The 27,844-nt window shown below is 37.8% G+C and overlaps 1 protein-coding gene across 11 annotated transcripts in view; it reads right to left on the minus strand.

Moving 5' to 3' along the window:
• Ralgapa1 (Ral GTPase activating protein catalytic subunit alpha 1) overlaps nt 1–27,844 on the minus strand; it is a 356,627-nt gene that overhangs the window by 275,992 nt on the left and 52,791 nt on the right. For all 11 annotated transcript variants that reach the window (XR_004388482.1, XM_032907763.1, XM_032907764.1 and 8 more), the window contains exons 10-16: nt 25,901–26,140; nt 19,951–20,148; nt 16,672–16,806; nt 9,282–9,430; nt 3,316–3,445; nt 1,167–1,404; nt 81–242 (exon numbers count right to left, since the gene is read on the minus strand). Coding sequence is in view for 10 of the 11 variants with exons in the window: in XM_032907763.1 (XP_032763654.1) it covers nt 81–242; nt 1,167–1,404; nt 3,316–3,445; nt 9,282–9,430; nt 16,672–16,806; nt 19,951–20,148; nt 25,901–26,140 (1,252 nt within the window). In the remaining variant the exon portion in view is untranslated. The remainder of the gene's footprint in view (nt 1–80; nt 243–1,166; nt 1,405–3,315; nt 3,446–9,281; nt 9,431–16,671; nt 16,807–19,950; nt 20,149–25,900; nt 26,141–27,844) is intronic.

The following is a 27,844-nucleotide window of genomic DNA, read 5'->3' on the forward strand; positions in this document are numbered from 1 at the left end:
CTCCCAAAAGAAAGCAAAATGTACACTGATAGCATCTACTGCATTGCTCTATTTAATTCCCACGGTCTTAAACGACATACCAACAGTTTTTTGCCGTACTATACTCCTGGCCTTCTCAGTTCCCGGGGAGCCAGTGGTTGTTGCACTTCTCTGTCTCATGGGTGCCTGGCCAGGCTGATCGCGACTCCATCCTCTAGAAAATGACTTGTCAACTGAAACTTTCTGAAATTCATGTCCAACTCCTAGAAATGCAATATTAGTATGTAGTATATAAATAACCTGATGGCTACCTTTAAATTATCAGGAATATGTCATTATGGATTTTACAGCTTCCACGCAATTCATTATAAAGTAACTACAAGGATTATTTTGAGTTTTGTTTTATGTAAAAACTATATTTAACACTAAGGAAGACTTAAAATTACATTATATCACAAAAAATAACCCATTATAATTCTCTACTATCCAGAGATAAAAAACAAAGTGAATGGAAATCATCTTGCAGTGACAGTTTCTAATTTTTAACAACCACTTGAGAAATAAATGATGCAGAAAAGGTAGTGTGGGCATAAACTTAAGTATCAAGGACAACCACGTGAATATGAAATAGGACTTAAATAGAATTCCTAGCTAGCAACTTATTCTTAAAATGCAAAATACTATACATGATAATGATATAATAATTATGCTGCTGCCTCACCTCAATTTAACATTATGCAAATATTACTTCACACTTAGAGAATGTTTACTTGTGGTTTAAATTAATAAAATGCTTTCAAGAGAATTTTCCAAGTAATTCTTTGATATATTTAAAAATAGAATAAAATTAAGTCATACTTTCAGTTATACCTAAAAACTATTTATACTAAAAAGTAAATAAGTTTTATAAATTCTGACTTGGATTAATCATTTAAAATATAAGTTAAGATTCTATACTGTTTAATTAAAATATAAGACTGACCAAAATACATACTGAGAACATTCTTTATCTCACCAAAAATTATTATTGATCTTAATAGTGTATTTCTGTATTTCATTGTTAGAAATTTTAAACCTCCAGGATAAATGAACAAAGATTAGAAAGAAATGACTTGCCCCAGCACTCTTCCTGGCCTGGTTTTCTCTAACTCAATTATTCCTATGGAGAATCGTTGAATAACTCTTACCTTTCCCTTTGTGCTTTTTTTGTTTCTGTTCACTGAGCTTATCCAATGGCAAATCACTGAGATCCAAACTATATAAATTCCTAGCTAAAACTTTAGTTAGTGTCTCCATGGTCAGCGACCACTCAGTGGCCAATTCTTCCCAATAGGTCAACGATGACAATACTGAAAGTAAATCATCCCAAAGTTCTCGAGAAATGTATACATTTAGATTTGCTTTGATCCAGGCAACAATGAGAGTCTACAAAGACAAATATTCAGAAATAATAATTAGATTTATTTGGTGTATGACTTCAAAATCAATTATTCAATTATTTTTATGTAAAAAGCAGAAAAAATTTAAATCATATAATATCCTTGCTGTAGAAGTAACTCATGAAATTATTGCTACCTGATAAGAATTTCAGGTAAGTGATTACCAGTTCCTAGTACTCAAGGAATGCAGACTGAACAGGACCCTTAATGTATAACTTCCATGCTGCATTGATTACTGCTAAGTAAAAGCAATGTAAAGAGATGTTTTTATATTATTTAGTGTTCAAATTGAGTTCTTAAAATGAAAAACTTCAGAATACATTTCCAAATTAAAGATGGAAATGACTATACACTTTGGAAGTTTGACCACTGCAAAGGGAGGAGGCAGTCCTAGAGAGGTACTTAATGAATCAGTCTTGAAAAATATGTAAATTAACCTAAAAGTTAAAAATTAGATTTCATTCTAGAGAGACTGCTCTTCCAGAGGTCCTGAGTTCAATTCCCAGCAACCACATGGTGGCTCACAACCATCTGTAATGGGATCTGATGCCCTCTTCTGCTGTGTCTGAAGACAGCTATAGGGTACTCATATAAGTAAAATAAATCATTTTAAAGATACAACAGAAACTAAGAGCATTTTGTAATAAATCCAATAGCAATATCAAAAGCTTACTTGTAAGAGAGCAGAAAATACTGATTACCCAGTACTCTTTAAGGTTTTATGAGCTGCTACTAAATATATATATCATTGTTGAAGAAATAAGTCAAAAATAAATTTTCAAAGCTTTTAACTTCGTGAATTTTGCTAAAGAATTATTATAAATTCACACATGAAATGTAAAGATAAAATTGAAGTGATTAGTAATCTTTCATCCTATCTCTAAATGTTCAAACTACAAAAAAAGTTACTTTGCACAACAAGCTAAATTTTATTTTTCTGTAGCTCCCATCACTGGATTAGCTATGAAAACTGGGAATTTTCTGAAAGTTTAGATAATACATGTTTCTGTTTTAAAAATTAATTTAGCATCAGCAGAGATTTTTAGGTGAGAGATTAAAAACTGTGAACTGCAAAAGGCCAATGTAAACAGTTACATTTATGGCCAAGGACTGGAAATAGCCATTATCTCTGACATTAAGAATCATTCTAACTGGGGACTGGAGAGATGGCTCAGTGGTTAAGAGCACTAACTGCTCTTCCAGAGGTCCTGAGTTCAATCCCCAGCAACCTCATAGGTAGCTCACAACCATCTGTAATTGGATCCAATGCTCTCTTCTGGTGTGTCTGAAGACAGCTACAGTGCACTCATATACATAAAATAAATAATAATTAAAATCATTTAAAAAAGAATCATCCTAATATGTAATTTCATTTAATGTGTCAGCATTAAAATATTCCCTATTTCAGAGTTTATAGTAAGTTTAAAGTCAGCACAGAATGTTCATTTTGAAATATTATGTAATTTCTGTATGATCAAAAATACCACTGACACTTAAGTTCTAGAAGGGAGAACAATAAAGTCTATGGGGCAGTTTGGTTATGTACTGTATTCTTATTACTATGGAACTGAAACGTTTGTCCTAATAACCCTAGAGATTCAGAAACTGATAAAACACTCAGGCATTATAGAGTTCTCTGTCAGCTTTCTGAACCACAGGCATTCCACATTAGAGGTAAAATAAGCACCCTTACTCTTCATTGCAACATTTTTCTTCCATTAGGTTGTGAATTTGTATGTAAGGGTATTTAGACGAGCGACTCTTAATTTAGCTCTATAAAAGATCCTGTAATATGAACTGGCTTGTCATTTACAGCATTTTCTTCTATTTTAACAAGGTCAGCTTTAGTGAATCTCTAAAAATCAAACACATCTATCCATCTATTTATGTTTATTGCCTGGAAAAGTGGTCCTGCAAGTCGACCTGCCAGGGTCATGTTTTTTTTCCCCTGGAACTGCAGAAAAGCTTGTGACGACATCTTCAGTACAGACTCCGTGACTCTGAGCAACACGAGTAGCATCTGTTCCCTTAAAGGAAGAAGATCTGTTAATGTTTCCTTATTGCTTTGGGTTAGTGATCAATTTTCATATTAATTTGTTGTAAAAATAACGTTATTGTTGGGATAACGCAAACACTCAATTTTTGAAAGACTATTAAGTGTTTAGAATTTTAAAATAAGTAATTTAAGTTTGTAAGCACAATGCCTTCAGGTACAAATTGTTTTATATTTTTAATAATGAACATTTAGGAAAAGAGAAAAGGTAAAGATATTGCTGCTTTTCCTCCCCTCCCCCTCCTATTTGTTTCTTGAGACAGAGTCTTATGAAACCTAGGCAGGCCTTCCTACATAGCCAAGAATGACCTTCGACTCCTAATCCCCAACTCCATCTCCCTAGTACTAGGATTACAGAAGCCTGCCACCATGTCCTTTCCTCCCTTTGGATTCAGTGATTAAAATATTACGTATATGTAGTATATGTAAATATGTATTTATGTATAAATATATGTGTGTATGTGTATTGTGTATCTGTGTGAATGTATGCTATGTATGTGCAGGCACCTGAAGAAGTCAAAATAGGGCATCAGATCCCCTGGAGCTAGAGTTACCAGCAGATGTAGGCTGCCCAATATGGGTGCTGGGAAATGAACTCAGATCCTCTGAAAGGGCACAAGGTGCTCTTAACTGCTGAGTCATCTCTCTAACCCCATTTGACAATTTTAAAATCTTTTGTTCTATATGTGTATCAGAGACAGAATTAATTCTAACATTGTCCTTAACTTAACTTTCTCCTAGATGCTTCCTACTAACACAATAAAACCACATCTGATATTTGAAGAAGAAATTTACTAACACACCAACAAATGAGACTAATAGCTTGGCATACTGGAATACACCTACAGTCTTTGGATGACTGAGGCAGGAGGGTGGTACATTTGGGACTGGCCTGGGATACCCAGTAAGACCCTCCTCCCCAAAAAAAGAAAAGATAAAATAAACAAGAAAAGAAAAGAAAAAGGAACCTGACAAGAGAATTTTAGTTAGTATAGAGGCAAGCTAGAGCCCAAGTTCCTATCAGTCTCCTCCTGAAGGGCCATTTTGCAGTCCATCACTAGGCACAGCTTTAAGAATGGTCTTTTTAGAAATATGGATAAAGCAGTAGTATGTCGCAGAACTAGACACCATTTGGGTGAAGAAGTGAACACAGAATCAAATAAAGATTATCACTCAGATTTTAAAAAAAAATGTATCTTGAGGGGTGGAGAGATGGCTCAGCAGTTAAGAGCACTATGTGCTCTTCTAGAGGATCCGGGTTCAATTCCCAAAGACAGCTCACAACTGCCTGTGACTCCAGTTGCAGGTGAACTGACACCCCCATACATATAATTGTAGGCAAAACACCAATGCAGATATAATAAAATAAATAAATCATTTAAAAATGTATCCTGAGGCTGGAGGTGTAGTTTAGTAGCAAAGACTTGCCTATATTGTATGAGGTAATCTCCAGTATGATTAAACCCCCCCCAAATACACATATAGAACAAAATGTCAAATGGGACTAGAGAGACGGCTCAGCAGTTAAGCAGATAAGAGCATTTTATGACCTTCCAGAGGACCTGAGTTCATTTCCCAGTACACCACAGACATAGTTATTATTCACAGAATAAAAATCTTACGCTTCATACTTTTTACCTTGGGCTTCTAGCTTAGCTGTACGAAATGAAAGTATAATTACATGGCACAGTTTATAAATAAGCCTTACTTTATTACAGTCTAACTTTAACTCACTCATGTATCAGGTGACTTTATAATTTGTAATACAAAAAGAATAACTTTAATCAATACAGAAAAAATCTCATAAAGTCACTGTAAATATGTGGGTGATTGCCTTGGGTACCATGACTTCAGCTTTAAATGAACTTAAAAGAATTATGAGGGCTGAAGAGATAACTCAGCAGTTGAGAACATGGGCTGTTCTTCCAGAGGACCCAGATTTAATACCCAGAATCCACAGGGCAACTCACATCTGCCTGTAACTCCAGTCCAAGGAGATCCAATATCTTCTTCTGGCCTCTGCCAGCACCAGGCATGCATGTGGTATACAGACATACATGCAGGTAAAATATTCATATACAGAAGAATAAAATTTATGTTTTCAATTAAAAATATGGAATAATCTCTAACCATCATTGATTCAAAACTTATAGAAAGAAAAATAAAGAACCAAAAGAAAAAAAAAGAATGCTTCAGTTTCATATGTCTTTCTGTTTCTGTTTCTTGAGAGAGTATAGCTATATATAGCCCAGGTGAGTCTCAAATTTGCAATCATTTTGCCTCTGCTCCCCAAGTGCTGCCTTACTAATATGTGCCTTTTTTAAAATGAGAAAGACCATAATTCAAAATCTGCTTACCATTTACCACAGGTTGTATAAACAAAGATCAGTCACTTAATATCCTCATGATTAACTCAAGGAGACACACATTATTAATGAATAATGTGATCAGTATGCATGTGAAATCACAGAAGCATCCTCAGCATCAAATGTCCCAAGTATGTCGATACATGCTTCTCTATAGAACTCTGTAAGTACTTCTAGTAAAGGATGCTTACAAAACAATCTAGAGGTCTAAGAGATGGTCCACAGGTCAGAGCACTGACTGCTCTTGCAGAGGAATCAGGTTCAATTCCCAGTACCCACACAGAAGCTCATAACCCACTGTAACTCCAAGTCCGAGGATCTTAAGAGGGAGGTCCTCTTCTGGTCTCCGAAGAAACGAGGCATGCACATAGTGTAGTCATATACATGGAGGCAAGACACTCATACACATATAGATCTTTAAAGACATGTCCTAAGCACTAAAACATAAATTAAGCATATCTTTTAACCAAGTATCCCTACTTTTGTTGTTCTTTTTTATTTGGGGGTTTTTTACTTGGGTTTTTGTTTGTTTTGTTTTGTTTGTATAGGGTTTTTGTACAGGGTTTTTCTGCACAGCCCTGGCTGTCCTGAAACCAAAACTCACTCTGTAAACCAGGCTGGCCTCAAACTCAGAGATCCATCTGTGTCTGCCTTTTAAGTGCTGGGATTAAAGACGTGTGCCACCACTGCTCATCTGTGTTCCCGATTTTAAAAATAACTCAAAAGAAAAAAAAATACATGTAAGGATGTCCACTGTCCTCTACTCCCTCCACCCTAAAATTAATATATATCTGTGTACACGTACACACACACACACACACAAACACACACACACACATACACACACACACACACACACACACACACATCTAATAATAGATGTTGGTTAGGTTAGCTCTAGGCTTGAATTCCCAGCTACTAAGGAGGCTAAGGCAGGAAAACAATAAATTTAAGGACCCCCTGAGCTACAAAGTGAGGTCAAGGCCAGGATGGACAACTTAAAGAGACCCTGTCTCAAAATAGTAAGGTGTGGCTTACAATTGTAATCCTGGCACTCAGGAGGCTACAGTAGGAGAGTTAAGTTCTAAACCACAGCCTGGAGAGGTGGAGCTAAGAGAGATTCTAGCAACAGCATGGTGACTCAAGCCTATTTATAATGAGACCTGTTGGTACCCTCTTCCGACTTGCAGGGATACATGTGGTATAGAACTCTGTGTTATAGAACACTGAATACATACATATACACATACATAAATACATACATACATACGCATACATAAATTCATATATACACACAGAGAGACATACATGTGGTACAGAACACTGTATAAATAAATAAGTCTTCAAAAAAAAAGTTCCAGGCCAGCTTGGGCTACATGAATAGACAGCAAAACCATTTCTGAAAAACAAACAAACAAACAAACAAACAAACAGCAGAGTGAACAAAAACTAAAAGGACCCAAGGAACATATAGCTATTCATTCAGGTTTGGTCTTTTGCTATGTACTGTAAAGCTAAGTGCCCCACCCCCACCCCAAAACCTGGTTACCCCAGAGATCAGAGAGTCCCCATACACCCAAGTAATGTATGTGACCTTGCCTCCAAGTTATTTCTGATTGGTGAATAAAGATGCCAACAGCCAATAGCTGGGTGGAAGAGACATAGGCGGGGTTTAGTGTTCCTGGGCTTAGTATGGAAGAGAACCACAAGGGAGAAAAGAAAGTGGGTTAGGTGAGACTTGGAACAATGGCCATGTGGGTTAGCTAACTAGAGTTAGGAGCAGCCCGGATGAAACATGGCACATTATATAATGGGGTTATTGGCTGAGAAATAGACGTAATAGCATAGAGGGTAGATACTTGCCCAGCTCTTGTGTTGATTAATGCTTATTATAAATAATAAAATTTGTGTGTTTTTCATCCAGAAACTGAATGATCAAAGGTGAGGTAGAAACCACAGATTGGGACTAAATATTTCTATAACTGTTATTTATTAACTGTGTGTCAAAGAGCTTCACAGCATGTACAAGGCCATGGTTAAATAGTTAATACTAAAAAATATAGTAAAATTATTCCTCATATGTTATATTATTATGCAATTACATGTGTGTTTCCCAGCACTGCCAGCTTGCTTTTCCCTGAGCATCTTCTGAATTTTGCTTTAGAATATCTGCCATCTTTTTCTGTGGTCAGCACAGCTAGATTATTATGCCATTGCATGTGTGGTTTAGTAAGTCAGATGTTTACAAAAGGACAAACACCTCAGGATAATGGGCTGTACTTACACCTTATACTTTCTTTTTAGTTTGATTATAACCATGTATATTTCTAACACAAGCTACAAAACTACTCTATTTCAAAGGTCTACTTTTTAATTTAATTTTAATTTACCAAGTATATAAAGTATATAATGTATTACACAAGTAAAGTAAGCAATAAAAATTAAGACAACTTTTATTATTCTTGGTGGTTCAGTTATTCAGTTATTTTTCAGGCTCCAATTCAACAGCCATTAATACAAATAATTTAGGCATAGAGATGAGTTTGAGAAGAATTATATAGGAGTACCCATTTAGTACAAAAGGAAATAAGGAAAAATATATAGGAAGGAAATATATAAAGAGTCAGGTGGAAGCTTAATCTTCTACTCAAAGGTATACTCGTAGCTTGTGTTAGAATAATACATGGTTACAGTCAAATTAAAAAACAAAAAATTGGGGTTGGGGATTTAGCTCAGTGGTAGAGCGCTTGCCTGGGAAGCGCAAGGCCCTGGGTTTGGTCCCCAGCTCTGAAAAAAAAAAAAAAAAGAGAGAGAAAAAATTGTAAGTATAGCCCATTCTCTTGAGGTGTTTGTCCTTTTGTAAGCATCTGACTTACTAAACCATACATGCACTGGCATGATAATATAGCTGTGGTGACCACAGAGAAAGATGGCAGATATTCTAAAGCAAAATTCAGAATATGCTCAGGGAAAAGCAAGCTGGCAGTGCTGGGAAGCATGCAAGGTAAAGGTTAGACTTAAGAGGCCAAAAGTGGACAGAGAAAAGTAAGAATGGGCCTGACAGCAAGGGCTTTGAAGCCAAAGGAAAGAAATAGGCTTTAAAAGTCCAGTCAATCATCTATTAACATCTCCAATCACCTACACAAGCAAAAGTTAATTTCTCTGTCTAGGTATTCATTACTGGGAAAAAAAGGTGGCAATTATGCATACTTTAGACAGTCTGAGGGGTCTTACAGAAGCTTGATCAAGGATGTTTGAAATAAAATGAGATAGTCTAGTTTAAGCATATAAATATATATATTTTTTTACTATATAAAAGATTTGTATTCATTCAGTAACAACAGCACTCTAGCACTCTAACACACCCTATTCATAGACACTATTCCTTGAAAATTACTATACTTATGCAGAGAACAATAACAAAAAGATATATAGAATTGTTACCAGGTCTTTTTGTCCATTGATACTTGCACAACCATGTATCGATATATGTTAAGAATACGTTTACACATATCTGTGTGCTCATCCAGAAGATTTTTTATTTCATTTGCAGGTTCAAGAAGAAATATGTTTGATGAGTTTATAATGAACACCTATAATAGGAGAAATCATTAATTATTCATAACAAAATTCAATGGTAAATTCCTTTTGTTTTTTTGTTTTTTCTCTGAGACAGGATCTCACTCTGTAGCCCTGGCTGGCCTGAAATCTACTATGTAGACCATAAGCTGGATTCTGTTGCAGTTCTGTTGCTGCTGCCTCAACAGTATTAGACTCAATGGTAAATTTCTTATTTAATGAAGTACATAAACAAAAATAGTCTGCCATGTTCATCTCTCTCTCTCTCTCTCTCTCTCTCTCTCTCTCTCTCTCTCTCTCCCACACACACACACACACACACACACAGAGACAGAGTCAGAGATAGAAACAAAGAGAGACAGAGAGAGACAGAGAAAGCAATAAACACTGATCACTGGAAGATCGAGAATAAATTTAAAATCACCAGCAAACAGTAGACTTTATAGCAGCTTTGGCCACGTGGATCTGGTTTCAGAGTCAAGAACAGAAGGAAGGGATTATGAAAGCTACTTCCACAACTAAGGAGTGCCCCTGAGCCCAGGCAAGTGTGGAGCCCCAGAGAAGCCAGCGAGTGAAGCTGAGAAGGTGAGACCTGGATTCCCTTGTAGACTCCACGATGTTAGAAGATGCTGGAGCCCCCCCGTTGAGGAACGCTGTTAACAGGGAGTAGAACAAGCCAAAGAAAAGGAAATGTGCTGCAGTCATCAAAGCTGAAAGTAGTGGGAGATCTGAAGAGTGCTTTGACAGCAGACTTAGAGAGTCAGAATTTGGGAGTTTGCCTAGCTGGTTTTGGGTCATGCTTTGGTCCAGTATTTTCTGACTATGTTCCTTTTCCACCCTTTTGGAATGGTAATATATCCTGGGCCATTATATGTTAGAAGTATATGATCTACTTTTTGATTTTTATGGGAGATTGCAGTTAAAAGATTGCATGAATCTCAGAAGAGACTTTGAACTTTGGACTTTCAAAGTGTTGCTACTGTGATGGAATATAGGGAATTTTGAAGTTGGACTAAATGCATCTGCATTATGGTATGGATATGAACCTGTGGGGGTCAGGGAGTGAAATGTGGTGGATTAAACAAAATGGCCCCTATAGGTCCACAGGAAACAGCATTATGAGGAGGTGCTTCCTGCCATGAGGACAGCAGACTGAACCTCTGAATTCTAAGCCAGCCCCAGTTAAATGCTGTCCTTTATAAGAGCTGCAGAGGTCACAGTGTCTCTCCACAGCAACAGAAACCCCTAACTAAGACATAGACTGTTGAAGTAGAGTTTACTCTGATACCTTAACACAGAAAAATCTAGTGCTGTAACTTCTATTAATAAATTAAAATAAAAATAAAACTATGTTTGTTTGCCAAAAAGAATTTGGCATTTAATTCATTACTTTAAAAAAGTTAAACTAAGAAAAAACAAGAAATACCATAAACTAAAAACAAGCATTTGCAAAAAGTCTAACAAATGAATATGCACAGCAAGAGGACTTGAGAAGCACCAACAATGACAAGAATAAATGTATGCTCGTTCCTGAAAGAAGAGGCATGCATCTGGAAGAGCAACGATGAGCATAGCACGGTTTGCAGGGAGGAAAGGGAAATGGGAAATGCTGTAACTGTACTATGATCTCAAACAACAAAATAACCCACTTTTTTTTTTTTTTTTTATTAACTTGAGTATTTCTTATATACATTTCGAGTGTTATTCCCTTTCCGGTTTCCGGCAAACATCTCCTCCCCTCCCCTTCCTTATGGTGTTCCCTCCCATCCTCCCCCCATTGCCGCCCTCCCCCAACAGTCTAGTTCACTGGGGTTCAGTCTTAGCAGGACCCAGGGCTTCCCCTTCCACTGGTGCTCTTACTAGGATATTCATTGCTACCTATGAGGTCAGAGTCCAGGGTCAGTCCATGTATAGTCTTTAGGTAGTGGCTTAGTCCCTGAAGCTCTGGTTGCTTGGCATTGTTGTACATATGGGGTCTCGAGCCCTTCAAGCTCTTCAGTTCTTTCTCTGATTCCTTCAACGGGGTCCTATTCTCAGTTCAGTGGTTTGCTGCTGGCATTCGCCTCTGTATTTGCTGTATTCTGGCTGTGTCTCTCAGGAGCGATCTACATCCCGCTCCTGTCGTCCTGCACTTCTTTGCTTCATCCATCTTGTCTAATTGGGTGGCTGTATATGTATGGGCCACATGTGGGGCAGGCTCTGAATGGGAGTTCCTTCAGTCTCTGTTTTAATCTTTGCCTCTCTCTTCCCTGCCAAGGGTATTCTTGTTCCCCTTTTAAAGAAGGAGTGAAGCATTCACATTTTGATCATCCATCTTGAGTTTCATTTGTTCTAGGCATCTAGGGTAATTCAAGCACTTAGGCTAATAGCCACTTATCAATGAGTGCATACCATGTGTGTTTTTCTGTGATTGGGTTAGCTCACTCAGGATGATATTTTCCAGTTCCAACCATTTGCCTACAAATTTCATAAAGTCGTTGTTTTTGATAGCTGAGTAATATTCCATTGTGTAGATGTACCACATTTTCTGTATCCATTCCTCTGTTGAAGGGCATCTGGGTTCTTTCCAGCTTCTGGCTATTATAAATAAGGCTGCGATGAACATAGTGGAGCACGTGTCTCTTTTATATGTTGGGGCATCTTTTGGGTATATGCCCAAGAGAGGTATAGCTGGATCCTCAGGCAGTTCAATGTCCAATTTTCTGAGGATCCTCCAGACTGATTTCCAGAATGGTTGTACCAGTCTGCAATCCCACCAACAATGGAGGAGTGTTCCTCTTTCTCCGCATCCTCGCCAGCATCTGCTGTCACCTGAGTTTTTGATCTTAGCCATTCTCACTATAACCCACTTTTTAAAAGATAAAAACAAAGGTGTTTCCTGTTGCCTCAATGTCCTGGGAGTCCAATCAGCACAAAAGGAGGGGAAATAAAAACTGAGTTATGTAGCAGTCTGAGAAAAATATTAAGACAAGTAAAAGCAAGTTCAAAGGTTATAAGGTAAGGGCTTGTCTTGTATGTTTGAGAAATAATAACAAGTATAGAATGAAGCGAGTCAGAGGAAAAGCAATAGGAGATTTTATTTAAAAGAAGAACAGAAAATCAAAAAGAGCCAAGGCATGAAGAACAGAATTTTTCCCATCATCAAAAGAAAGAGAACAGGTGCTCCTTTACCTTTTATAGATCATTCTCACCATAAAGAACAGTTTTTTAAAAAGAATAGGAAAGGGGGATGAATATATATAACAAATCCAAACTTTTTAAGAGAATTAAGAGATGCTAAATGGCTTAACTAATATCCATGTTCTTGCAATGGCCTGTGGGCCAGAGTGAAGCATTTTCAAGAGCAAAGGTGCAAAGCCCACAGACCTCAGCAGAATGACCATTAAAGCCACAGGAAGGTGTTCGACAGAGAAGCATATGATCCGACTTCTGTGCACAGGACCCTACTGCCCAGCAATGAGAACATATTAGGGGGTAAGAGAAGAAACAGAGTAGGAGTTTGCTGTGAAGGTTTAATGTGAAAGCTCTGAGTACTGTTGTAAGCTGTTGGAAAGTCTATAGATTCTCAAGAGAGTCAAGGAATTCATAATATCCATCAAAGACTAGAAACAATATACTTGGGAAATTAGAAAACAGAGAAGCCATGAAATGATACAAAGAATCCCAGTCTACATACAGATACTCTGTCTCCAAAAACCAAACCAACCAAACCAACCAAAAAGACTTAATTTTTGATTTAACAAGCTAGAGGTTAAAAGTAACGCTGACAAGGAAACAGAATGGAAAAGAGCACAGCTCAATGGCAGGATGATGAAGTAGCATGTCTGAGCCCTGGGATTCTGTCTCAAGCACCAAAACAGAAAAGCAGAGAAGGACAGGGAAGGAAAAGGAAGAAACTCCTGCAAAGGACAGGCAGGAATAGAGTGGTAGCACGGCACACTGCAGCACACAGCAGCAGTTCAGTTGGACACAGATGGAGACTGAGGAAGCGGTTGTGATTCCTTCTGTACACCCCCCTTACATGAGTTATCAGACTGTAATTCTTCAGTTGTGATTCCTTCTGTACACCCCCCCTTACATGAGTTATCAGACTGTAATTCTTCAGTTGTGATTCCTTCTGTACACCCCCCTTACATGAGTTATCAGACTGTAATTCTTCAGTTGTGATTCCTTCTGTACACCTCCCCCCCTTACATGAGTTATCAGACTGTAATTCTTCAGTTGGCTAAAAGGGATATAAAATGTTTTTAAAACACTTGAGGCCAGTGCCATGGTTTAGACAGGAAAGGCCCTGACACCAAGCCTGATGACTCAAGTCAGAGAGGACACACGCCAACAAGTTGTCTTCTACTCTACATGACAAGCACATACCCGCCTCCCTATACAGACTAAACGTAAAAACAAAATCAATTATATTTTCCTAATTCAATTTATTTTTCCTTTACCAGTCTTGAGTCTGAATATCTTTTCTCATTTGAACTAACTGCAATGTTTCAGTATGTATTTTATGAAAACAAATATGGTATAACTGCAACAATAGATATGTGATATCTATATATGAATTTATTATGCATAAATTTGAGCATCTTTTCTCATGTGTAAGATAACTGCAATATCGGATTAATATAGTAAAAATGGCCATTTTACCAAAAGCGATCTACAGATTCAATGCAATCCCCATCAAAATACCAATCCAATTCTTCAAAGAGTTAGACAGAACAATTTGCAAATTCATCTGGAATAACAAAAAACCCAGGATAGCTAAAACTATTCTCAATAATAAAAGGACTTCAGGGGGAATCACTATCCCTGAACTCAAGCAGTATTACAGAGCAATAGTGATAAAAACTGTATGGTATTGGTACAGAGACAGACAGATAGACCAATGGAACAGACTTGAAGACCCAGAAATGAACCCACACACCTATGGGCACTTGATTTTTGACAAAGGAGCCAAAACCATCCAATGGAAAAAAGATAGCATTTTCAGCAAATGGTGCTGGTTCAACTGGAGGTCAACATGTAGAAGAATGCAGATCGATCCATGCTTATCACCCTGTACAAAGCTTAAGTGCAAGTGGATCAAGGACCTCCACACCAAACCAGATACACTCAAACTAATAGAAGAAAAACTAGGGAAGCATCTGGAACACATGGGCACTGGAAAAAAATTTCCTGAACAAAACACCAATAGCTTATGTGTATGCTCTAAGATCAAGAATCGACAAATGGGATCTCATAAAACTGCAAAGCTTCTGTAAGGCAAAGGACACTGTGGTTAGGACAAAAATCGACAACCAACAGATTGGGAAAAAGATCTTTACCAATCCTACAACAGATAGAGGCCTTATATCCAAAATATACAAAGAACTCAAGAAGTTAGACCGGGGAGACAAATAACCCTATTAAAAAATGGGGTTCAGAGCTAAACAAAAATTCACAGCTGAGGAATGCCGAATGGTTAAGAAACACCTAAAGAAATGTTCAACATCTTTAGTCATAAGGGAAATGCAAATCAAAGGAACCCTGAGATTTCACCTCACACCAGTGAGACTGGCTAAGATCAAAAACTCAGGTGACAGCAGATGCTGGCGAGGATGCGGAGAAAGAGGAACACTCCTCCATTGTTGGTGGGATTGCAGACTGGTACAATCATTCTGGAAATCAGTCTGGAGGATCCTCAGAAAATTGGACATTGAACTGCCTGAGGATCCAGCTATACCTCTCTTGGGCATATACCCAAAAGATGCCCCAACATATAAAAGAGACACGTGCTCCACTATGTTCATCGCAGCCTTATTTATAATAGCCAGAAGCTGGAAAGAACCCAGATGCCCTTCAACAGAGGAATGGATACAGAAAATGTGGTACATCTACACAATGGAATATTACTCAGCTATCAAAAACAATGACTTTATGAAATTAAATGAGGCAAATGGTTGGAACTGGAAAATATCATCCTGAGTGAGGTAACCCAATCACAGAAAGACATACATGGTATGCACTCATTGATAAGTGGCTATTAGCCCAAATGCTTGAATTACCCTAGATGCCTAGAACAAATGAAACTCAAGATGGATGATCAAAATGTGAATGCTTCACTCCTTCTTTAAAAGGGGAACAAGAATACCCTTGGCAGGGAAGAGAGAGGCAAAGATTAAAACAGACACAGAAGGAACACCCATTCAGAGCCTGCCCCACATGTGGCCCATACATATACAGCCACCCAATTAGACAAGATGGATGAAGCAAAGAAGTGCAGGACGACAGGAGCCGGATGTAGATCGCTCCTGAGAGACACAGCCAGAATACAGCAAATACAGAGGCGAATGCCAGCAGCAAACCACTGAACTGAGAATAGGACCCCCTGTTGAAGGAATCAGAGAAAGAACTGGAAGAGCTTGAAGGGCTCGAGACCCCATATGTACAACAATGCCAAGCAACCAGAGCTTCAGGGACTAAGCCACTACCTAAAGACTATACATGGACTGACCCTGGACTCTGACCTCATAGGTAGCAATGAATATCCTAGTAAGAGCACCAGTGGAAGGGGAAGCCCTGGGTCCTGCTAAGACTGAACCCCCAGTGAACTAGATTGTTGGGGGAGGGCGGCAATGGGGGAGGATGGGGAGGGAACACCCATTAAGAAGGGGAGGGGAGGGGTTAGGGGATGTTTGCCCAGAAACCGGAAAGGGAATAACACTCAAATGTATATAAGAAATACTCAAGTTAAAAAAAAAAAAAAAAGAAAAAAAAAAAATAACTGCAATATCATTGCAATTTCATAAAATTTATTTTATGAAAAACAAATGTGGTATGGTGATACTTATAGATGTGAGTAGTATACACACCCACACACACACAATACACACACCCACGCATACACACACACACACACATAATACACATACCCCACGCACACAAAATTCACACCCCACGCACACACACCCACACACACAATACACACCCCACGCATACACATACACCACACACACACACACCCCCCACACACACACACACACACACACACACACACACACACACACACCCACACACACACACACACCACCACACACACACACACACACACACACCACACACACACACCCACAACCACACACACCCCCACACACACACACACCCACGCACACACACACACACACAATACACATCCCCCACGCACACACAATACACACACACATACACACATAATACACACACACAAACACACACAAGTAAGTATAAAGCCACCGACCTGTAAAACAGCCTGAGTACCAGCTTGAATATTTTGTTCTGTGGCTTCTTCAGAGACATGAAAAGCTTCCTGGTAGGAACCATTCTTTGTCCAGCTAGAATTTCGAACATGTTCAGAAATATTGGTCCCATTTTCCTGAAGCAAAATATCAAGTTTTTAGTATTTCATCAATGAGAATGCTGCAATGAGCCAGTAAACATAAAGAATCTATGAAATTATGAGACCATACTACTAAACTATTTCTTTTCCTCAGAAGATTATTTTAGGGGCCTGCAAAGAGACTTGGTGGTTAAGAGCATTTGCTGCTCTTCCAAAGGACCTGAGTTCAGTCCCTAGTACCCACATTGGCTGGCTTACAACCGTCTGTAAGTCCAGCTCCACAGGACTCTGATGCCTCTGAGAGAACTAACACTCATGTGCACATGCCTACCTACAGACACAAAATCTACATACAACTAAAAATAAGAATAAACCTTAAAAAAATAAGCCAAGAGATAAAGATTTTAACTGATTACAGTAGTAATATATATTCACTGTAAAAATTCTTAACTAACAAAAGCAAAGTGAAAAATTATGACTAGTCATTTAAAAATCAATTCATATATAGAGTCATTTTCTATGTATATTCTCATATATCCTACAATCATTTTATACCATTCACAGGTTTGTACGAGATGAGTTCTGTTCTATATTAAATGTCAGAATTTATGTAACCTGAAAACAGATTCTTAACAGTAAAATTCTTATAACTGTAATTTAAAAATAACAAAAACACTGCTTCAAACAATTATTACTGAAGCTTTCTGACTGATTTTTGATATTGTTAGATATTACAGACTACAAATTACCTCATGTAAAAGCCTGTTTTGTTGTGTTGCAGGCTGTGTATGCATGTTGCATGCATGTGTGTGCACGGGTGTGTACAGGTACTTATACCCATGGGTATAAGTGGTTGTATGGATACTTGTTCCACTGAGCCATCCCCCAGCAGCTGCTGCTTCTGAACATTCATTAATATCTTCCCTTTTCTCCTTCCCTCCCTGACGGGGTCTCATTCTATAGCCCAATCTGGCCTTGAACTATCAACAATCTCTCTGCTTCGGTCTCCCAAGGGCTAGACTTATAGGTGTGAGCCATTATGCCTGTTCCTGCTGCTCCTGTGATTGATTCTAGGGATCCAACTCAGGGCCTTCCATATACTATGCAAACAGTGACATTCCCCCTTTGTCACCAATATTTACAAAGAGCTGCCTTTTTACAGTTATACAGAGTTATATTTACAACATAAAGGTAATCTTGTCCAATACGCTATCATAACTAGAAACTGGACCAGGAACTGAGCTCTGTGAGGAGGCAATGCAACACTCTATGCTCTAGCCCAGCCTTTCTCTTGGGCTATCTCTATGACAATATGTCTTCTGAAGTTCTCCTAAATGATATATAAACTGTAAATAGAAGATTCTTATCCACAAACTCCCCTTTTCTTCCTCTCCCAGCCGCATCAGTCACCATCAACAAAGCTGCACTTCTCAGTTTCCATCTTTCCATGAATGGTGATTACAGTTGTAAAAGAAAGCAATTCAGGACGTCTCCCCTTTCCCACCTCTCTCTGCCAACTGATCATCAAGATGCATAGGGCTTTACAAACAGAGAGACTAACATCTGCATGTGCTCTCTCATAGTCACTTGCAACTGCCACTATCCTATCTCATGAGTAGACCCCATCTCATGCTGGACTTTGCTAATAGTCTGCTTGACCCAGATTGACTTCTACTCTACTCTCTAGTTGCTCTTGTACAATCAGTCTAAAATATTTAACTATTCATGCTATTTTCAGATTTTTCCAAAGTCTGGAAAATAATCTTCCCAGCATGCAAGTATAAAAATAGTATTTGTTTGGATTGGAATGTCAGAATGTTTGATTTCTTGAGCATAAGTTACATAAATAAATGTGGAATAAGTGAACAATTTAAGAACACTGAAAAGTTTCTGAATTCACAACAGAAAATTACAATCAAATGCATAATGAATCCGAGCTGTTTCTGGCACTCTGGCCTGTGCTGCATTTATGACTGGACTAGTCCTGGCTGAATACACAATATACACAATCTGTACTTAGCATGTCTTCATCAATGAATGCCGACCAGATCCAGGACTACAGCATTTATAAATTGTGCTGCTTTTACTCAAAAGGGAAAGATTCCTGCTCTTACAAAATATAATAGTTATAGAACACAAAAAGACAGCATTTTGATATTGCCTTTCCCCAGAATGCAAGTATCAAATTAGTATTTCTTTGGATTGGAATGTCAGAATGTTTGAGTTTTTAAAAATTATTATTAAGCTGCTGACATGAGAAGCATTTTTGAAAAATGAGTTTTAGTTTGACATTAAGACAGAATTTCCAACAATTTTTTAAATGATCTTAAAGATACTTCCAACAGTTTACACTACATATTCATCTAAAGTGGCCCAATTAGCACTGATGAGTATAAAAGAAAAATATCATTAACACAAAAACTCTGAACATGCTCATGTCCTCCAGGATCAGATACCCATCAAAGTAATTTCTTTATGTAAAAATCAGTTTTTATATCCATTTCATTAGTGCTTTTGTCTTTACTAAATAATAAAATTTTATATATATATCAAAAACTGTTTGAAAATAATTTTTATGTTTTGTTATTAATAAATGATTCCGACTGTTTTTGAGACTATGCAGAATTGGCTAGCCTGGAACGTGCTATGTAGACAAGACTGGCACAGAGATCTGCCTTCCGAGTATTGGGATTAAAAGTGTGAGGCACCTTCCTTAAACTTGAGACCTTTTTTAAAACGGATACACAAAGTAGCTGTATAAAATTTACTGGTTAAAAAAGTCACTGATGAGAAAAACTTACAATACTCCAATCTATACAACATAACCTCAATATTGTTGTGTGCTTGTAAACTGTGAAATAAAAATAAAATAAAACTGTATCATCACAGAGTTTTACAAAAGAGTTCTGAGGTAAATACTGTGATATAAAGTGCAAAACGTACTGAGAGGTATCTAACTTTTTAAACATATTCATATTAACACACTATTATACTTTTGAAAAATGATCTACTGAACTTGCACTAGAACATATATATCAACAATGCCACACGTACATTCTCTCTCTTGCAAATGCGCACAGTCTCTTTCTCTTTCTTTCACATACCCCCACACACAAACACAAACTGAAATAAAAATATTTAAAAACAGATTTTAAAAAAATATATATCACATAACTTTACCTCTTCTCTCTTCTCTCCATCTTCTATTGAAATATCATGGTCTGTGACATTTTCACTGCAGGGTATATCTGAAGAAGTGATCACAGTTTCTTCAGGCTCTTGCATAAACAAAGGTTTTCCCTCTTGTTGAATCCACTCTTGATACACTTTTACCACTTTTCTCATAGCTGCTGCTTCACAAATTGGTAATAAAAATGCCTAGCAAATAAAAAAAGAAAAAAGAATACCCTTTCTTTTGTCACAAATATATTAATAAATTTTTCATTTCACACAATAGTAGATAAAAACACTTTCACTTAATCAACTCATTAACTATTCATCAACTCAGAGAAAGCCTTTCATTTCCAAATATTTTATAAATACCTTGAAAGAAAAATACAGTAGGCCCTGAAGCAGAAGGAACAAAGATTTGTTTTAATTTTATTACTCTGAATGGTGATATTATTTGTTTCATGAAACTTTACTCTTAGAAAATTCAATATAACGTCTCATAATAAGCCACATTTTATAACTTATATTAATGCTGTTTTGAGAATTATTACCATTAAAATGCTTCCACAGAGAAACTTACTACAGATGCACAACAGACAGCTGAGTAAGCGCGATGGTGATGTGGGCTGAGGGAAGCATCCAACAAGGTGACTCAGAAGTCAGCACGGACTCCAGAATTGAAACACTACGTCACATTAAAAGTTCTGTGCAAACAAAGTCTCACCAACAGAATGGACAAAGGACAGAAAAAAATTTGAAGACAAAATGAAGGAACTGGAACAACCCAGCAAAGGCAAAATTAAGGCAGAGAATTCCAAAATACATGTGACGTTATGAAAAGACCAAGTCTAAAAGTCACAAACATGAGGAAAACATTTTTTTATTTTAAAGACACAGACAACATTTCAAAAGAATTATAACAGAAAATGTCCTAGAGTTAGGAAAGATGCCTATCTATATAAAGGAGGAATGTTTGCTTCAGGACACTGAACAATAAGAGGAGAAGAACATCCCTTAAATTGTAATTAAAACACTGAATGTACAGAGCCAAGAGTGCATACTGATAACAGCAGAGAGAAACATCAAGTTACAAATAAAAGCAGGCCTTTCCTAACAAAAGCAGATTTGTCAACTGAAACCTTAAGAAGTCGAAGTTTCCATAAAGATGTGTTTCAAGTTCTGAAACCCAACTGCTAACCCACAAATACAGCCACAGCTGGCTGAGCTGCCCTGTCACAGGAGGAGGAGAAGTAGAAATCCCATGGTTACAACAGGTTCACAGAGTTGATAACCACTGAGCAGCTCTCTATAGAAGGTACTTTAAAGTATAGTTTAGAGAGTTCTAAACTAAAAAGAAAAAAATCCATCCACAGTTTACAGGAAACAATAAATCACACCAGAGTAATAGTTAACCAGGAAAGGAAAAATAAGTAAAACTGAACAAGAATCAACAAAATGACAGAAACTAGTACATAGCAATCAATAAAAGATCTGAAGAGTAAGTTTCAATTTCCCAAGCAAAGATATAGACAAGTAGACTGGAAGCAAAGTAGAAACCACCTCTTTGTTCTAAGAAACACACTTTACCACAAGAAAACAGACACGACCTTAGGAGAAAAGGTTATACTAGGAGCTGAGGAATATGCAAAGACTCAAATTTAACACTCAGAAATCAGTAGATTTCCTATATACTAATGACAAATACACTGAGAATAAGAGAAAAACAACCACATTCACAATTGCCTCAAAAGACAGACAGGCAGAGACAGGCAGACAGACAGACAGACACACACACACACAAAAAGAGGGAGGGGAGGGAGGGAGGAAGGAGAGAGAGAGAGAGAGAGAGAGAGAGAGAGAGAGAGAGAAAATAATTCTAACCAAGAAAAGGGTAGGTCTTTTAAAATTGATTTTTATTGCATGTTTAGCGTATGTGAACCATGGTGTACATGTGAAGATCAGAAGCTAACTTTCCACCATGAGGTATCCCAAGGATCAAACTCAAGTCATTAGGCTTGGTAACAAGAGCCTTCATCCACTGAGCTATCTTGCCAGACCATGGAATCTTTTCAATACAAATTTTAAAATACTGAAGAAGGAAGGTGAGGAAGGCACTAGGATGGAAAGATCTTCCATGCTCACAGATAAAAAGAATTATATTGTGAAAATGACCATCCTATCAAAAGCAATCTATAGATTCATGTATTCCCCATCAAAATCCTATAATCCCTCACAGAAATAGAAAACTTTAAAATGCATATAGAAGCACATATAAAGGACCCCAGATAGCTAATGCAATCCTGAGCTAAAAGAATAATGCTAAAGGTATCATCACGCATAATTACTAACATTTACTAGAGTCACAGAAACAGAAGGAACTGGTGGGAAAACAAGTAGCAAGAATAGGAAAATATGGAGTGGGACTCAGCTCACACAGCTACCGTCATATTGCTTTTGATGAAGATGTCAGAAACAAACATCAAAGACATCTTTCTTCTACGAATGGTGTTAGGAATGTCCACGTCTCAAGAAAGTAAAACATTATATCTCACCCTGCACAAAAATCAACTCAAGAGGGATCCTCATGAAATTAAAAAAAAAAAAACCCTTCTGCATTACAAAGGAAATATAGAAATCTTGAGTAAAGAGACAGCTTACAGTACGAAAGAAAACCACTGCCAGCTATATATCTGACAGAGGACTAATATCTTGAGTATAGAAAGTGCTTTAATTAATAAACTAGAATCAAAACCTAAACTATAAGGAAAGAAACAATCCAACCAAAAATGTCCAATAAATACTTTTTAATAGTGCTCAACATCCTTGGTCACCAAGGAAATACAAATTAAAAGTACTTTGAAGTTTTATCTCATCCCAGTTAGAATGGCTATTGTCAAGAAAACATAAGATGCTCTGCAGTTAAGAACACTTGTGGGGCTGGAGAGATGGCTCGGTGGTTAAGAGCATTGGCTGCTCTTCCAGAGCAGTCCTGAGTTCAATTCCCAACAACCACATGGTGGCTCACAACCATCTGTAATGAGATCTGATGCCCTCTTCTGGTGTGTCTGAAGACAGCTATAATGTACTCATGTAAATAAAAATTAATTTAAGAATTCTTGTTTTTGCAGAGGACATGGGCTCAATTCCCATCACCCATATGATGGCTCGAACTGTCCATAACTCCAGTTCCAGAGGATCTGACACCCCTCTTCTGACCTCTGTGGGTACCTGGCATGCATATGATACACAGAAGTATATGTCAAAAAAACAGCCTCATATACATAAAATAAAAATAAATCCTTTTTCAAAAACAAAGAGAAAACAAAAGCAACAGTGCTGGTAAGGATATGAAGGAAAGGAAAAACTTCATTCATTGTAGTGGGCATGTAAACTGGTCCAGTTACTATGGAAACCAGTAAAGTTTCCCAAAATGACACAGCTATACTACACCTAGGAATTTACCCAAAGAATTCTATATATACCACAGACAACTGCACATCCATGTTCATGGCTGCTCTATTCACAAGAGCAAGGAAATGAAATCAGCCTACATGTTCATTAGATGAAGAAAAGATAATACAAACATGCCATATACACAATGGACTTTATTAGGCCATAAAGAAAAATGAAAAATAAGTAGAGTGGCTCAGGCTAAGGCAAGAGCTGTGCTCTCTCTCACATTCAGTAGTGGCTTGCACTTTCCTAAGGGGGTGTTTATGTAGGCATGTGCAGAGCCTAGGAAAGAGAAAGGAGCTCGTAGAATAGATCAAAGAATTCTAAAGGGGGTGGTGAGGGGAGCTGGGGCAGCAGAATGCTTGAGATATCAAAATGAAAGGAAGAATATGGAGAACTGGGTAAGGAGGCAGGGCCAAGGAGATGTATACTAACAATGTATAGAAAAGACAGGAGAAAATCTGACACTTAATAATAGGCTAATTAAAAGCCAGCCAGAAATAAAAATGAGAACTTGTATCAAAAAATTAAAAGGAAAAAACAAAAAACAAAAACCACCTAGACACACAAGATAAACCCACTGATGCGGTAGTGGAGGGAGAGTCTGTTGTGGTCTCTAACTGAAGCTGAGGTTGCTCCACAAGAGAAGATTTACACCTAGCATTGTAACCCATTTAAATGACTAGGTTAGGGAAATCCCAGACACCAGTGGGGAAGCTATTGCTGTCACTTGTTAAGTAGATGTGTCTATCAACCTATCTTTTGTTTCTTCATACACACACTCCGACCCCCAGTTTTGAGACAGGGTCTCACTAGACCAGGCTAGCATCAAACTCAAGAGTATCCACCTGCTGCTAAATTTCCAGCAGCCTCTGCCTTTTGAGTTCTGGGATTAAGGGATAAACCACCACACCTGGTCCTCAAATTGTTCTTTAAATAACTATGCTTATCTGCATAGATTAGTGCTATTGTAAGGGTTAGTTAGAATACTTCTTTGTGCAGCGGTCGGCAATGACAGTAAAGATTTATAACTAGTACAGGGATAAATTGACTGACAGGGTACAGTGGGAATGCATAACACCCCTCCAAAAACACACAGGAAGAAGGCAGGAAGAATATAAGAGGAAAGCAGGGGTAGGGGGCTGTGAACACTGACTTGCCATGGTTGTCAGGCTCCTGACCTCTCAGCAGCTCTGACAACCTGTTTAAGAGCTAAACAAGATTGGGCTGGTCAAAATCCTGTCATGGAACAGAGAAAGGTACATGGGTCCCAACCACACTCTGAAGATTTATACACAATAAAGGGTTAATGGGGGAGGGAGAGACATTTTCTTCAGTGGTATAGCCACTGGTGAGGTACCCACACTCCTTTAAACAAATAACCCTAATGAAACTCATTCAGACATGGGGAGGAGAAGAGCTAGTTTGGAAGAGTTAGAGGTTTTAGCAGAAGTGAGTATGACTGAAATGTATGTACATGTATGAAAATGTCATATATAAAAATGTCATAGCTTTTATTTTAGCTTATAATTCCAGGTTATAATCCATTATTGTTAAGGAAGTCAGAAGAGTAGTTAGTCACATCACATCCACAGTCAGGAGCAGAGAACAGAAAGCATGCACCCTTCCAGTACTTAATTCACTTTCTGCACTCGTATATGGTTCAGTATACCAAGCCCAAAGAATCATGTTGTCTATGTTAGGCTGGTTGTTCCCATATCATTTAATTATAATCAAAACAATGCCCCATGCCCACAGGCCAGCCTGATCTAGACTGTTCCTCAGATTCTCTTCCAGATAAGTCCACATTGTGTCATACTGACAGTTAAACTGTCACAGTGTGCTGACCAGTTTTGTGCTTACACCAAAGTCATTTGAGAAGAAGGAACCTCAATTAAGAAAATATCTGTACAAAACTAGCCTGTGAATAAAGACTGTGTTGCAGTTTGTGGTTGATAACTGATGTGGGTGGGCACAGCTCAAGTGGGCAGTGCTACTCCTGGATGCTATCAGCAAGCAGGCTGAGCACAAGCCAGTAAGCAGCACCCTCCAAAGTCTCTGCAGAGTCCTGCTTTGAGCCTCAGCCCTGACTTATCTGGATGATGAGTTCAACAAGCTGTAAATAAACCCTTTTCTCTCCAGGTTAACCTTGGTGTCATAGAGTTTTATCACAGCCACAGACGCCCTAACTAAAGAACACAGTGAGCAAGTCTAAACTGCTTTGATAACAAAGGAACATGAAGGGAGGAGAGAGAAAGAAAGAAAGACGGTGCAAGTCCAACAGAGTGTGTGTTTAGTTAGCGTCCACAAAGCTCTGTGCCTCTAAGGAGAGGAAAATAAGGACCAAAAAACAGGAGGATGCATGGAAAATGTTAAAGCATTTTTATATAAGTTTATGAAACTTAAAATTAACTTTAAAAATCTTCATAAGGCATCTATTTTAAATGGCTAAAAATCAATATATGCAATAATTCCATTACAATTTAAAATGCTGACAGTATTTTACCTGACGAAATATCTCTGTGACAAAGTTTACATTGCTTCTCTTAGATGAAAATACCCTGCGAACAATTTCAATGTCCGTGAGGTGTTCTTCATCGATGCTACAGAGACTGGAAGAGCTGGGCTCTCGCTCTGTGAGAGTGCTTGTATTGGAATGCGACTGCTCGGGCTCTGCGGTTTTGTCTGCTTTATCAACAGTATCATTTTTGCTTTCTTCTCTGGAGACCAAACTAGCAGCTGCTCTCTAAAATGAAAAAAAAAAAAAATCAAAGAATACCATTTATCACTCAAATTAATGTTTTGTTTTTAGCGAATATTAGGAGACTCCAAGGCTACATCCAATGCTGCTTTAAAAGCCAGCTATCCAGCTACACTTAGAAGCCATTCTGAATAATGAATCAGAATGCAAATAACATCTAAGTATGTAGTAAGACGCCATCTACTCACCTGTAAGTAAACTGAAGCAGTTAAACAGTTATCAGTTAGGCCTATATGAAAAACCTCCAACACAGGCACAGAGGCAGCTCGGATCTTCAAGAATGAGTAAATAACACAAGGAAACAGAAGGAATAGAAAAGGGAAAAGACCAAGTGTCTTTATTTGCAGATGATGGGACTTTTATACATAAAAGACCCTAAGAAATGTACCATAAAACTTCTATAGCAGCTAAACACTTTCAACAAAGTAGCAGGATACAAAATTCCCTCTCTCTCTCTCTCTCTCTCTCTCTCTCACACACACACACACACACACACACACACACACACACACACACACACACACACACACGTACACACAAATTAGCAGTCTTCCCATACATAAATTAGAAATGCATCGAACAAATCAGGGAAATAGTAACTTTTACAGCCGTCTCAAAAATATACATCGGAATAACTAACTAAGCAAGTAAAAGACTTCTGTACTACAAATGTTAAGACATTGAAGAAACTGAAGATACCAGGAGATGGAAAGGTATCCTTTGTTGATGGAGCCATGGGATTGATATTGTGGAAATGGCCATTCTACCAAAAGCAATTTATAGATGCAATGGAATCTTCACCAAAATTCAATACAATTCTTCATAGAAATTAAAACTATACATGGAAACACAAAAAATCCAGAATAGCTAAAATAATTATGCAAACAAAAACCGGTAGAGGTTTCACTATCCCAAATTTCAAGTTGTACTGCAGAGCTATAGTAATAGAACCAGCAAGGTACTGGCATAAAAACATGCACATTGATGAATGGAATCGAACTGAAGGCCCAGACAAACCCACACACCTATGGACACCTGATTTTGACAAAGAAGCCAAAAATACACTCTGGATGGCTAAATGCCAAACTGGATTCAAAGAGATCCCTATTCATCAACCTGCACAAAACTCAACTCCAGATGGATCAAGGTTATCAACATGAGAGCAGATCCATGAATCTGACAGAGAGAAAGTGCGGAATGTGTTCAAGTTCATTGGCACAAGAAAGGACTTTCTCAACAAGACACTGATAGCATTAAGATCAACAAGTAAACAACAGGACCTCAAGGAAGCTGAGAGGCCCATGTATTAGCAAAATGGTAGCCTAGAGAATGGGAAATTATCTGAGGATTAGTATCTAAATATAAAGAACTTGAAAAACTAAAACATAAAAACAAATAATTAAAAATGAGATATGGAACTAAGGAGAGTTCTTAAAAGATGAGACACAAAGAAACAAAGAAATGATCAACACCCTTAACCATCAAAGAAATGCAAATCAAAGCCACTGAACTAAGATTTCACCTTACATTAATAAAAATGGCCAAGACACATAAAACAAATCAGATCACATGCTGGTGCAGCTTACGGGAAACAGGAACATTTACTCATTGTTAGTGGGAGTACAAACTGGTACAGGTACTACTGAAATGAGTTTGGCAGTCTTCAGAAAGCTGGAAATCTATATCAAG

The sequence above is a fragment of the Rattus rattus genome, chromosome 7 (assembly GCF_011064425.1).
Source record: "Rattus rattus isolate New Zealand chromosome 7, Rrattus_CSIRO_v1, whole genome shotgun sequence".
Lineage (NCBI taxonomy): Eukaryota > Metazoa > Chordata > Mammalia > Rodentia > Muridae > Rattus > Rattus rattus.